The sequence below is a fragment of the Equus quagga genome, chromosome 3, assembly GCF_021613505.1.
Source record: "Equus quagga isolate Etosha38 chromosome 3, UCLA_HA_Equagga_1.0, whole genome shotgun sequence".
Lineage (NCBI taxonomy): Eukaryota > Metazoa > Chordata > Mammalia > Perissodactyla > Equidae > Equus > Equus quagga.
In genome coordinates this window covers 27,370,323-27,384,591 of record NC_060269.1, presented here as the reverse complement: position 1 = coordinate 27,384,591, position 14,269 = coordinate 27,370,323, and the positions used below count along the sequence as shown (strand labels likewise).

Below are 14,269 nucleotides of genomic sequence, written 5' to 3'. Positions count from 1 at the left end.
AAGAAGAAAGGGCAATTAGGAAAACCAGAACAATTTAAAATGCCGTATAAATAAAGGCGACCAGAAGTTGATTTAAAGTTTTTCTTCTGTAATTTGTCTCCCCTTTGTCGTGGCACGCTCAGAGAAAGTGAATGCAGTAGATGAGAGGGAGGAGGGGGAGTGGGGAGGAGGAAGGGAGGAGCAGTCAAGGAGCTGCTCCCATCCTCCTTCCCCAGCCCCCACTCCTCCTCTCCTCGAACCCCCGGCCCCCGCCTTCCTCCTCTCAGTCTCTTTCCCTCTCCCACCCTCCTTTCTCGTCCGCCCTGGCTTTGGGGACTCCATCAGCTTTTGATTTGGAAGTACGCTGATTGGCTGGAAGCGATTCAACACACGCCGGGCAAGAGAGCTTTGTCTGAGTTGAAGTGAAGTTGTACAGATTTTAGACTGGAGTCAGCAATCACGGGTGTTTAGTCTGCAGCCGAGCAGAGAAAGGGAGAAAGAATCGCTCCGGAAAGAGCCACTGCAGACTCCGCCGGCACCCTACAATAGATGGATTCCTACGACACGAGGGGGAAAACGCGGAGGTGACACGTCTGCCTGCAAAGAGGACAAACAGCTAAACAAATGCAAGGATCGGACTCCATGCCGGTAATATCTGGAAGTCGTGACACGGTGGGTGTGTATAAAACAAAAGTTTGCGAGCTGTTAATTACTGTGCTGTGTTATTAAGAGACGCTTTCAAGTTTCAAGTACCAAATGTCGCTTAGCTTTAAGTTGCCAAAGGAAGTTGAGTGAATTGCTTGGCTGTTTTAACTTGCTCTGTGAGAGGAATCAAATAGACTGACCGGTGTACCAAATGAATGCTAAAATGCACTTTAGATTCGTTTTTGCAATCCTGATGGTATCTTTCAACGCCGAGGTACTGAGCAAGAATTTGAAATACAGGATTTATGAGGAGCAGAGGGTTGGATCAGTAATTGCAAGACTATCTGAGGATGTGGCTGATGTTTTAGTTAAGCTACCGAATCCTTCCACTGTTCGTTTTCGAGCCATGCAAAGGGGAAATTCTCCTCTACTTGTAGTAAATGAGGATAATGGGGAAATCAGCATAGGGGCTAAAATTGACCGTGAACAACTATGCCAGAAAAACTTGAACTGTTCCATTGAGTTTGATGTGATCACTCTGCCCACTGAGCATCTGCAGCTTTTCCATATTGAAGTCGAAGTGCTGGATATTAATGACAATTCTCCCCAGTTTTCAAGATCTCTCATACCTATTGAGATATCAGAGAGTGCAGCCGTGGGGACTCGTATCCCCCTGGACAGTGCATTTGATCCAGATGTTGGGGAAAATTCCCTCCACACATATTCTCTCTCTGCCAATGATCTTTTTAATATTGAGGTTCGGACCAGGACTGATGGAGCCAAGTATGCAGAACTCATAGTGGTGAGAGAGCTGGATCGGGAGCTGAAGTCGAGCTATGAGCTTCAGCTTACTGCCTCAGACATGGGGGTGCCTCAGAGGTCTGGCTCATCCATTCTGAAAATCAGCATTTCAGACTCCAATGACAACAGCCCTGCTTTTGAGCAGCAGTCTTATATAATACAACTCTTAGAAAACTCCCCGGTTGGCACTTTGCTCCTAGATCTGAATGCCACTGATCCAGATGAGGGCGCTAATGGGAAAATTGTATATTCCTTCAGCAGTCATGTGTCTCCTAAAATTATAGAGACTTTTAAAATTGATTCAGAGAGAGGACATTTGACTCTTTTCAAGCAAGTGGATTATGAAATCACCAAATCCTATGAGATTGACGTTCAGGCTCAAGATCTGGGTCCGAATTCAATCCCAGCTCATTGCAAGATTGTAATTAAGGTTGTGGATGTTAATGACAATAAACCGGAAATAAACATAAACCTCATGTCCCCTGGAAAAGAAGAAATATCTTACATCTTTGAAGGGGATCCTATTGACACATTTGTTGCTTTAGTCAGGGTTCAGGACAAAGATTCTGGGCTGAATGGAGAAATCGTTTGTAAGCTTCATGGACATGGTCACTTTAAACTTCAAAAGACTTATGAAAACAATTATTTAATCTTGACAAATGCCACACTGGATAGAGAAAAGAGGTCTGAATACAGCTTGACTGTAATCGCTGAGGACAAGGGGACACCCAGTCTCTCTACAGTAAAACATTTTACTGTTCAAATCAATGATATAAATGACAATCCACCCCACTTCCAGAGAAGTCGATATGAATTTGCAATCTCGGAGAATAACTCGCCTGGGGCGTATATCACAACTGTTACAGCCACAGATCCTGATCTTGGGGAAAATGGACAAGTTACATATACCATTTTGGAGAGTTTTATCCTAGGAAGTTCCATAACTACATATGTAACTATTGACCCATCTAATGGAGCCATTTATGCCCTCAGAATCTTTGATCATGAAGAAGTGAGTCAGATCACTTTTGTGGTCGAAGCCAGAGATGGAGGAAGTCCGAAGCAACTTGTAAGCAATACTACAGTTGTGCTTACCATCATTGATGAAAATGATAATGTCCCTGTGGTTATAGGGCCTACACTGCGCAATAATACTGCAGAAATCCCCATCCCCAAAGGGGCTGACAGTGGCTTTCATGTCACAAGAATAAGGGCAATTGACAGAGACTCTGGTGCAAATGCTGAACTCAGCTGCTCCATAGTAGCAGGTAATGAGGAGAATATCTTTGTAATTGATCCCCGGTCATGTGACATCCATACCAATGTGAGCATGGAATCTGTTCCCTACACAGAATGGGAGCTCTCAGTTGTCATCCAGGACAAAGGCAATCCTCAGCTGCATACCAAAGTCCTTCTGAAGTGCATGATCCTTGAATATGCGGAGTCAGTGACAAGTACAGCAATGACCTCAGTAAGCCAGGCATCTTTGGATGTCTCCATGATTATAATTATTTCCTTAGGAGCAATTTGTGCAGTGTTGTTGGTTATTATGGTGCTGTTCGCAACGAGGTGTAACCGAGAAAAGAAAGATACTAGATCCTACAACTGCAGGGTAGCAGAATCCACTTACCAGCACCACCCCAAAAGACCATCCAGGCAGATTCACAAAGGGGACATTACATTGGTGCCTACCATAAATGGCACTCTGCCCATCAGAGCTCATCACAGATCGTCTCCATCTTCATCTCCTACCTTAGAAAGAGGACAAATGGGCAGCCGGCAGAGTCACAACAGTCACCAGTCTCTCAACAGTTTGGTGACAATCTCATCGAACCACGTGCCAGAGAATTTCTCCTTAGAACTCACCCATGCCACTCCTGCTGTTGAGGTAAGATCACACACAGCACCAGTTCACTGACAAAGTCAGCTGTTAGTGTTCAGAAGTTGTGCCTGTGTTATGTTAGTTCTTAAACGTTTCCATTAAGAAGTAGCAACGTGAACAATATGCAAATTAAATAGGATACAAGTTACATGTGTATATGTAGCAAGTATACACACTTTAGCATACTGTTTAAAGTTTTTCTTAAAGCATTTACTTGCGTGTACTGTGTATAATATTGAAAAGTAGATGTGCAGCTTGCAAAGGACTATCTAATTAGAATCCCCTTACTTTCCGGAATAAGCTACTAGAAGCCAAAAGTAAAGGGGCTTGCTTTAGGCTCAGAGTTGTGGTCTGTACTGAAAAATCAAAAACTGAGGCCTCCAGAATAGCATCTCAATGCATATTATATTTGTTCAACTTTTGAAAATTTTCTGACATTATTTTAACCTCCTGTCTTAGAGTGTTGTATTTTACAGCATTTTCCATGCATTTTTTAACTGATCACTTTAATCTGAACTATAAAAAAAAAGAAAATCAATCTGTTATTTATAAAGGAGTCCTCTTTCAAAAAAAAAAAAAAAATGTCAGTTGTATTAGATCACTCAAATCTCCCTGGGATATATTCAGTTATATTTGGTGGCTGGCTGCCTAATTTGCCACAGTCAAGCATATGTAAATCTCTAAAACAGAGAAAATATGTTCAACTTATTGGGATGAAATAGTGAGTAACTGTTGTTCCTTGCTTAAAGTGTGTGAGTATTTTGGAGTTTTGTTTCCAGGAATCAGGTCTGTCTATTTGGTTTCCAGCAGGTCTCCCAGCTTCTTTCAATGCTTCACCAGGGACAATATCAGCCAAGGCCAAGTTTTCGAGGAAACAAATATTCCAGGAGCTATAGGTATGAGTTATCCTTGTGTTACCTATGAAGTCTCAATAGCATGAATGCTGAAGAGTAAAAACAATACTTTGCCTGATTTATCTTTCTAGATATGCCCTTCAAGACATGGACAAATTTAGCTTGAAGGACAGTGGCCGTGGTGACAGTGAAGCAGGAGACAGTGATTATGATTTGGGGCGAGATTCTCCAATAGACAGGCTGCTGGGTGAAGGATTCAGCGACCTGTTTCTTACAGATGGAAGAATTCCAGCAGGTAAGAGGGTAGTGGTAGACAAATCCTTATTTTCAGATCTACTAAGCCAGTAAAGTGAAAGATTTCTCCCATGCTTATATTCTTCTCATCCTTTGCACTGAAGTGTCTGTGATCTGCACACTATTAGCAATGAACAGAAACTGAAACATTTTTAAATTATTTTCTTAAAATTCATATTAAGCAGTTGATAGAGAAGGAGTAAGCTTAAAAGAACAAGAAGGAAGGAGTGGGGACAGGAGAATAAAAAACCTCACCACTTTTCTTTCGACCCCATCCAGTGCTGCCATAGAACACTCTTGAGCAACTCTATAAAATGACTGGGTGGTTGTTTTTCTTCAGACAGCCCGTTTTGGTGCCTAGTGGTGAACTAGACTATAATTTGGAGGACACATTTCCTGTGATGGGAACCAACTCACAGAATCAGAGGTTAAAATACACTAGGAAATGGTACAATTTAATCACTAAAAATAGGAGAAAGAATGCATCTTTGTAGGTGGTAAGCATAGAATTTTTGTGCCACCTTTCATTTTATGTCTGCACTGTAATGGAAGAGGAACAGGGGTCCAAGAGCGGATTTTATAAGGACACAGCTAGATGGAGGAGATGCTAGTAAACTGTGGGCCACGTTTTCCTTAGAGTCTCTTTAATTGTGCAGTCGAAACTCTCTGAACCAACTGGTAAATACTGACTGCATCATTGTAGCAACCCCGTTACTAAAGCCTGTAATATTAAATCAACTCTCAGGAGCACAGAAATGTTCCTTCGGCTACTTATGTTTCTAAATTCCACTGAATGTTGATCAAAGGACTGTGATTCAATAAATAAAAGCAGAACAAAACTATATGACCCATCTGAGTCCCACCGAACATCTATTTTCTAAATACAGATAAGTAAGAGAGTTTAAGAAGTAGACATGAGGGAGCTTCAGAGAGCCACAGAAATTCAGGAGAAATCAGGAAATAGAAACTCCAGCCCTTGTCAGTTCAGCTGTGGTGGTGGCAGCAGCTACAGCAGTGGGAGTGCCAGCTGGGGCAGTCCCAGGAATAGCCCCCGACCCCGTCCCAGTGTTCACTCCGGGCCGCTGAGGAGTTCTGTACCACGTTACTTCCCCAGGACTTTGAGGTTGGGATTAGTAATGGTGGTGGTAGTAACAGTAGTGTTCATATTGTTTTAGATTTGAAAACTGAAGCTTATAAAAGTTGAAAAATGTGTCCAAAATCAGGCATTTTGTACATGATAGAGGTGAGATCTGAACCAATTCTCATACTCTTAAGTACTAATCTATTTAGAGTAATATAATGTAACAGGTTCTGGGTTTTTTTTTAAATAAGTTGAGTGACGTATTTGTTCTCACATTCTAAAGTCTTATTACCCTCCATGACACTATTAAAAGCTGTCTACTTAATGGCATCATTACAGTATGCATTTCTGGAAAGGACTTCTAGTGGCCCGAAGGCCTACGAGCAATGGCCATGACAGTCAGTGTTTACACAGTCATCCAAGGTGTCTTGGTTTTTTAAATTCATAGACTACTTAGATCAATTTAAGGAGAAATCTCTGAAAATCTAACGGAATACATGCGGCCTCAGACAACTTGCTCAAGGACAGTTTTATTATTGTTATCCATGAAATGAAGGAGCTGGCTGACTTTCTATGATTCTGTTTTACTGACAGAACTCTAATTTTGAATATCGATCCCTAATTTAGAATAATGTGATTTCCCAAATCACATTATTTCCTAAAACAGGAAAGTAACATAATGGTATAATATCAATATTGTATTATGTAAGTGATTTTAAAAATTGTATGAAGTCTATTCATTGAAATTTTAATTTATCAGCATAGTTAAAAGCAGATAACTGCCCCTACTTAGATAACCTTGCCATTCCTGGGCCTAAATGATGCCTAAAATCCTTTTTAATTCAAAAATCGTATAATTCTAATAGCCAGTCATGGTCTTTGTTTTTTCAAAAGGGCAAGGCTCCTCTTCTACTTTTTCTTGTATTTTCAAAGTTACCACTACCAGATATATTCATGGCAGGAGAGTTATCTAAGGCTTGAATTTAAAAAATAAAATAAAAATAAATGTTAAAGAATAAAGACATTGGGGAAACAGTAAGTCGATATTGATAAACTCTAAATCATAGTGAGTCTTGTTTAGTGAGTGAGTTTAGACTCCTTCCAAGTTACATTTCTTTTCAAAGTTAGAGGCCCACTTTTATATTATCTTTAATAACACCACTTATGTATAGACAATCTTTTAAAAAACAGTTTCATGTTCACACAACCATACTGAATCTGAGTGGTGGGAGAGCTATTTTGCTGGTGCCTGGCATTGCATTACAACAGATTGTATTGCAGTAGATGCCTCTCTGCCTTACTAGCTACCTGCCTCCATGTGGGATGTGGTAGAAACTATTCTGGAAACAGAGAGCACCAGGAAATCACCAATGATCCATAAAATATTTTATGCTTTTTTCACGTTTGGCTAGTATAGGTAGAAATGTGCCTACTCAGTACCTATACAGAGATAACTGTCCCTTAATTATGACCATCATTCTGCTAATATTTCACCCATATTCTGGTTTATTATTCACGCTGGCAGCTTCTGCAGCACATTAGAGTATAAAACTTGTGCTTTGTAAACTTAGATTCCCAGGAAATATCCCAAGTACAAAAAAATGTGAGTCCACATCTGAATACCATTAACAGAAATCAGAGCAGTTTTCTAAAGCATGAATATTTTTAGAACTTAAGTGTCTTATTCAAACTGTTTTTCTGCATTAGACTGTGATCAAATATAGATTATGTTATGTCGCACTGCCTGCCAACAGGGTCATTTCTGGTCGTTCCTTCTATTTATTCCCACAGAAATATCCAGTATTCTGAGCAGTTAAATCAGAACGCATTTTTGTCTGTTGGCTCATGTTTGTCAACATACTTTCTTCCTTACTCATTCAACTTTAAACTACAGTACTACAAATATTCCTGCAAATCTCTGTTTTCCCAATGTATTAGCTGCACCAGGATGTTTTTGTGATAGTCCATCTTGACTGAGCTCATTCCACTTTTCATCAGTCTGGCATCTGTGATTACTTAACTTAAGCATTCCTCTTTAATTCCATTTTCTCTCCATTCTCATGGCTGGTCTCCTACTTCCGGCGTTTCTTCCATGGCTGGTTGACCACACCAGCATACGAGCTGATATTCACTCTCTGGTCGTTCTTTTCTTTGTGCAGCTTGAACAATTTTCTCAGAACATTTTAATTCACATTTTTTGGTTCAAAATCAATAATTGACTTTTGTTGCCCAGCAACACCTAATTCAACTATTTATCTTGGCATGCCAAAGCCAGTGAAATCCACTGCTAGTTTATTAACTTTCAGTTTGGGCTTTTTTCTGTCTTTTGCAATAGGCAGGGTCGTCTCTTCATTTAACACCCCAATCCTTTGCCCATGACGTCCTTCTATATGAAAAACTGGCTTCTCTTCACTTTGTCTGTCCAAATCCTGTTTAACCTGTCAGAGTTTGTTTCATGCTGCTCTTTCTTTAACTACTTCGGCCTCCTCCTCTACTCTTTCTTCTTTTCTCGACATGCCCTCAGCATCATATAGTTTGACACTTTGGGCATGTGGCACCCATGACTCAGAACTACACTGAAACCGTCTGAGGGCAGGGAGCTATCATAGTGTTTCACATATAGAAGGCTCTTAATAGGTAAGTGATTGATCACCCAGTGACCAATGGCTTGATGGAAGTTAGACAGACATTTTTCTTCACATATTTGATGCTTGCTTCCTGCCCTACCCATGAGGCATAGTACAGTGACGAAATCGATAGTCACGTAGTGGGAAAGAAGAGTTCTCAGCTTGTAGTCGGAAAGGAGTCTTCCCCTCCGCAGAGGAACTATACCACCTGGCGGAGCTTTGAAGGAGTGACAGAAAGATTAGCCACTTGCACCACTTGCCAGCAAGTCCAGATTCCTTGGCTATGGGATGGAACATCTGTGATGCTGAATTACATACTCTGAGAATGTTTTCACACAGTTGAGTCTCCAGGGAAAAGGTTGACAATATCAGTGAAACTGAGAAATGCCCTCCTCTGCACCACTGCTCTTTCATCTCTATTATTTTTGCCACCCTTCTCTCCATTAGCCTTTCTTTAATTTTTCATATTTTCAGAATTTTAAAATTTTATGTTAATTTGTTATTTTATAAGTAAAGCCCCATTTGTTTATGTGAACTTGTAAAATAGCATTCCCTATTTAAAAAATCCCCATGACTAAAATTATTTTTGAACATGACCTGTCATTTTAATCATCCAGATTGTATTGTTGATTACTTTCAGTGTATTCAATTCTCTAGAAGGTTGATCATGCTCAGGAGCCGTAGGAGCCAATGTAATTTTCCTTTTATTCCCTCTTGCCATTAAACATTAAAACAAGACAGAGCCAATCAAACAATCAAGTCCTTCCCACAGAAAGGCCAGAAAACAAATGAAGAGGTGGCATCAGGTCTGCTCCCCTTCCTTCCAACAGGATGTGAGTAAGACAATATAGCCAGGTCTCCTTTCCATTTTCAGAGACTCCGGGAATTAGGGAAACAATGCTTTACCACTTTGATAGTTATTTCACTGCTGAGAAAACCTCATTGCTATTAAGCTATTCCAGTTACTTTCAACTCTTTTTGGTTTTGTCCACATTAAATGATGAACAAAAATTGGTAAATATTTCCAAAGAGTAGTAATGCATGAAGTCAGCATCTCTAACCACGCTTTTATTCTTTAGTCATCCTTCCTTATTTAAATTTAACTTTTCTTCATAGTAAAATTACACAATGATTCTTGATATTCGCCCTCTTTCTTTTACCCCACAGTGATTCTCACAGAATCGATATTCACACACTCTCTGCATTTTTCCCTACTTTGTATTTTTAGCTTTCCTAGCAATCAGACTTTTTTTTCACTCACAATTCTTGCTCCATTTTTGTTTCTCGGCTTATCCCATTCTCTATTAAGAATTAAGGTCCAGGGACCAGCCCAGTGGCGTAGTAGTTGAGTTCACACACTCTGCTTCAGCGGCCCAGGGTTTACAGGTTCAGGTCCTGGGCACGGACCCACACACCACTCATCAAGCCATGCTGTGGCAGCATCCCACATATAAAATAGAGGAAGACTGGCACAGATGTTAGCTCAGGGACAATCTTCCTGATCAGGAAAAAAAAAAAAAAGAGAATTTAGGTCCAGAATTGATGAGGTATTATCTCAAAGGTTCAAGCGATGAAGACCAGTGATTTCCCCACCTAACCAAGTCCTTTCCTGCTCCTTTTTGAAAGGTAACATTTGCTCCTTACTTTTCTTTTTTTTTTTTTTGTACATCAATCTTTTTTAAAAGTACTTTTGTAGTATAAGAACACTTAACATGAGATCTACCTGCTTAACAAATTTTTAACTGTATAATACAGTATTCTTAACTATGGAAACAATGTTGTACAACAGATCTCTAGAACTTATTCATCTTGCTTAACTGAAACTTTATGCCTGTTGCTTAACAATTCCCCATCACCCTATCCAACCAACAGTTGGTAACCACCATTCCACTCCTGGATTCTACGAATTTGACCATTTTAGATACCCCATATATGTGGAATCATGCAGTATTTGTCCTTCTGCGACTAGCTTATTTTGCTAAGCATAATGTCCTCAAGGTTCATCCATGATGTCACGTATTTCAGAGTTTCCTTCTTTTGTTAAGGCTGAATAATATTTCATTGTAGGCATATAGCACATTTTCTTCATTCATCTGTCAGTGGACATTTAAGTTTGTTTTCACATCTTGGCTATGGTGAATAGTGCTGAGGTGAACAGGTGAGTGCTAATAGCTTTTTGAGATCCTGATTTCAATTCTTTTGGATAAATACCTAGAAGTGGAATTTCTGGGTAATACAGTAGTCTTATTTTTAATTTATTGAGGAACCTCTGTATTGTTTTCCATAGCGGCTATACCATTTTGCATTCCCATTTGTACAACGGTTCCAGTTTCTCTACATCCTCAACAACACTTGTTATTTTTGTTTTTTATAACAGTCCTGACAGGTTTGAGGTAATATTTCATTGTGGTTTTGACTTAAATTTTCCTGATGATTAGAAAATATGTAGTGAATGCCTATTCTATGCAGACACTTCACTCAGGGCTGGAGATTCAGCAGTCAACACAATAGACACTTACGTCCACTGACAAGAGATTTGGCATTGCTCAAGAGTCATCCTTTCTAACAATAATTTGAGAGGAAGAGAAATCTTTCATAAGTAGCCAGATCTACAGACTTAGCTCTGAATATATAGGTATGCTGATGTCAATCCAGTTTTCATTCACATCTAATAATTACTTTGCATTTTCTGCATTCTGTCATTTGCTCTAAAACGAAATCATAATATTGAAGAGACTTAATTGTCGTTGAAAGAGAGAGATGATTTGTGGACTATCTTTTACATCTTTGCATTTCCTAATTGGTATGTAGTTTAGTCATTGTGTTTGCTAAACTTAGAGATTTTGTTCCCCTCTTTCTTTTTCTGCTTTTCTCGTATCATATTATTTCCTCTGAGTGTGGCAACTCACATTCCAATATGGCATCGTGATATCTGGAAGAACTAGCCAATGGGTATTTCATGTTTTTCATCTATTGATGATTTTTCCATTCATTTGAATTTCAAGCCTTTAAAAGAAGGCTTCTTAACTGGGTAACTACTGATGCCTGGTAGTTGAGAATACTTTACACTGCTATTGTAAATAACAAGTCAGTAAATAATCAAGAATACCTTTAAGAGAGATTAATAAGTATAATGAGCTTCAAGCTTATTATATCCTCAGTGCTCTATTAAAAGTAAAGTAGGTCGGGTAGACCTCAATATCTAGAAAGTTACTCAAAGGTATTACTCCAGGATTATCTTGTGGAATTCTAAAATTATATATTTCACCTTACAGCTTTTTTTTTTTTAGAATTTATGTTTAGCAAATATTTCATCACCCACACCTTAGCTCCTTTCCACCATTCTCATGTATAAGTTATCAATCCATTTTCTCTGTACTTGAGTAGCAGAAATGATATTCCTGAGAAGTACATGAGTCATAATCCTCCTTTACTTATTTGATAAGAAAAAATAATACATGAACAGACATGACTTATAGAGGGCCATACAACCGGCATTCAAATTAAAATCTTAATTGTAGTCCACGTAGTGAGTAAAATAGCTGGTTAGTATCATAGTAGTTTAAATTTGTCTCATTCTGTTTTTTAAAAAATACAAGCACAATTTTTCTATCATTTTGAGTCATGCTAAGTATAATAATGAATCCCCACTGTTTTCCTTGAGTGCAGCTATGAGGCTCTGCACGGAGGAGTGCAGAGTCCTGGGACACTCTGACCAGTGCTGGATGCCGCCGCTGCCCTCACCATCCTCTGACTATAGGAGTAACATGTTCATTCCGGGGGAAGAATTCCCAGCACAGCCCCAGCAGCAGCATCCACATCAGAGTCTTGAAGATGACGCCCAGCCTGCAGACTCTGGTGAGAAGAAGAAGAGTTTCTCCACTTTTGGGAAGGACTCCCCAAACGATGAGGACTCTGGAGATAACAGCACATCTTCTCTGCTTTCGGAAATGAGCAGCGTGTTCCAGCGCCTCTTACCCCCTTCCCTGGACACCTATTCTGAGTGCAGTGAGATGGATCGGTCCAACTCTCTGGAACGCCGGAAGGGACCTTTGCCAGCCAAGACTGTGGGTTACCCACAAGGGGTGGCGGCCTGGGCAGCCAGTACACATTTTCAAAATCCCACCACCAACTCTGGGCCCCCACTTGGAACTCATTCCAGTGTGCAACCTTCTTCAAAATGGCTGCCGGCCATGGAGGAGATCCCTGAAAATTATGAAGAAGATGATTTTGACAATGTGCTCAACCACCTCAACGACGGGAAACATGAACTCATGGATGCCAGTGAGCTAGTGGCTGAGATTAACAAACTGCTCCAGGATGTCCGCCAGAGCTAGGAGAGTTTAGCAAAGCATTTTTGTTTCCATATATATGGAAATAGGGGACAGAGAGAACCCTGAAAGAACTGGCATTGCCAAATAGTTACATTTATCATAAATGTGTGTGTGTATATTGAATATTAAATACTGTATTTTCGTATGTACACAATGCAAGTGTGATTATTTTAATCTGTATTTTAAAAATACATTTGTACCTTATATTTATGTGTAATTTAACAGACAAATTTTATTTTTTTACTCCCATGACAAACATATCTTTCCTAATCATGTAGAAACTAGCCACTGTTCAAATCCGATATGCTATTCAACCACAAAGTATAAGAGCACTGCTTAGATTAGTTATGTTGGGAAAGAAATTGTTATGCTGTAGAAAGAACCCCACTAAAGCATTATATAATTCTTAGTTCCATTAAGTGATGCAACTTCTTTTTCAATACTTTTTAAAAATTCCGCGTCAAAGAAAATGTTAAACTATTTTATTATTACTATTTTTATTATTTTTACTGTTTTCTGCTAGTTCTGCTAGTTCTACTCAACAGCAAAATTGAAATATGAGGTGAAATTTTGTTTCAGGACTGAGAAGTATCTTTCACAGACAATGATGAAAATAGTACGAGAGTGAATGTTTCCTAACTCCTAGGCCCCCACTATTGCAAGGCTTCACTCTGGCGTATTCTTGAGAATATTTCTCCTAAAGTGTTATTGTCTATTTATAATCAAGGTAAACAATAAATTTCATTCCAACCTTGTAACAGCAGACATGCTCCAAGGAAATGGAATCTGTCCCTTAAATGGATGGCAGTATGCATTCTAACAGCGTCAAGTATTAATGGGCAAAGACAGTTTTGTCAGTGTCCGTCCTAGGGTAGTAAATATCATTGATTTATTCTGAAACTGTTTTATTGGAATTTTCCCCTCTCCTCTCACAATACTTGAACATTTTTATCTTTTGCAATGTTTTTGCTATAACTATTCACTTTTAGCTTTTGTCTCCAGTGCATGATTTTATATTTTTGCTTTTATTTTTAGTGTAAGAACATTTATAAAATCACACTTTTGTTATTGCAATTCTGTTTTATTTGTGTGATAAATGAGACATTCTTTATTTATTGTGCTGTTATTTCTCTGTGTGGAATGCCTTGGTAAGGGAGATCGTGATTATGACCGTTCTCATTTATGACGAAGCTTCAATTAATGTTATTTCTATGAATACACTATCTTGATTGTACTCTCAGAAAATTTTACTGTCAATGAAAATAAAAGGAAAATTAAAGTAAAGCTAGAGAACTGTCCATAAATCAGAGACCTTTTCCTACATATACGTTCGAAAGCTTTGCTTGAAGCCTGCCCTTCATGAGAGGATAATGCGTCTTTGGCTTTGGAATAAGAAGGAACATTCAGCTGGCTTGGCAAACAAGAAAAACAAAATGGAAAAGGAATGAATTTGAGACGTGTAGTGGGAATGAAAGTAGTCTACCTTATTCCCAGTAGATTATAGAATTAAATGTATTTGAGGTGTAAAGAAAAAAGAATAATCAAATAACTACTTAAACATTTTTCAAATTAAAAGAAAAAAGTCTTCATAACATTTTGTATTAAGTTGTGTCAAGAAAAATGTCCCCTTATAATGTTTCCAAGAGGTGAAAATATTATTCTCCTTGGTTTACTAGTGGGGAATTGAAATACTAGGAAAGTTAAATAACCTAAAAGTGGCTAAACTCAGATATTTTAATTCTCAAATGAGTACCACATCAAATAGATGTTAT

General features: G+C 38.9%; 1 protein-coding gene across 3 annotated transcripts; it reads left to right on the top strand.

Annotated features, from left to right (window-relative positions):
- Nucleotides 1-285: 285 nt before the first annotated feature.
- Nucleotides 286-13,781, top strand: PCDH18 (protocadherin 18). 3 transcript variants are annotated; one of them, XM_046657367.1, is made up of 4 exons: nt 286-3,313; nt 4,115-4,203; nt 4,293-4,456; nt 11,828-11,954. In XM_046657367.1, the coding sequence occupies exons 1-4, from the start codon at nt 836-838 to the stop codon at nt 11,836-11,838; spliced, it is 2,742 nt and encodes a 913-aa protein (XP_046513323.1). In that variant the 5' UTR covers nt 286-835; the 3' UTR covers nt 11,839-11,954. The 3 variants fall into 3 exon arrangements, with proteins under 3 accessions (XP_046513323.1, XP_046513321.1, XP_046513322.1); XM_046657365.1 differs by having other exon boundaries at nt 295-3,313; nt 11,833-13,781; XM_046657366.1 differs by having other exon boundaries at nt 297-3,313; nt 4,118-4,203; nt 11,833-13,781.
- Nucleotides 13,782-14,269: the final 488 nt, after the last annotated feature.

Excerpts from the sequence above, each read along its gene's own strand:
- PCDH18 (XM_046657365.1), top strand. The coding sequence starts at position 836 with ATGAATGCTAAAATGCACTTTAGATTCGTTTTTGCAATCCTGATGGTA. Across the intron at positions 4,204-4,292 it reads AAATATTCCAGGAGCTATAG|ATATGCCCTTCAAGACATGG; the intron begins GTATGAGTTATC and ends TTATCTTTCTAG. Across the intron at positions 4,457-11,832 it reads AGATGGAAGAATTCCAGCAG|CTATGAGGCTCTGCACGGAG; the intron begins GTAAGAGGGTAG and ends CCTTGAGTGCAG.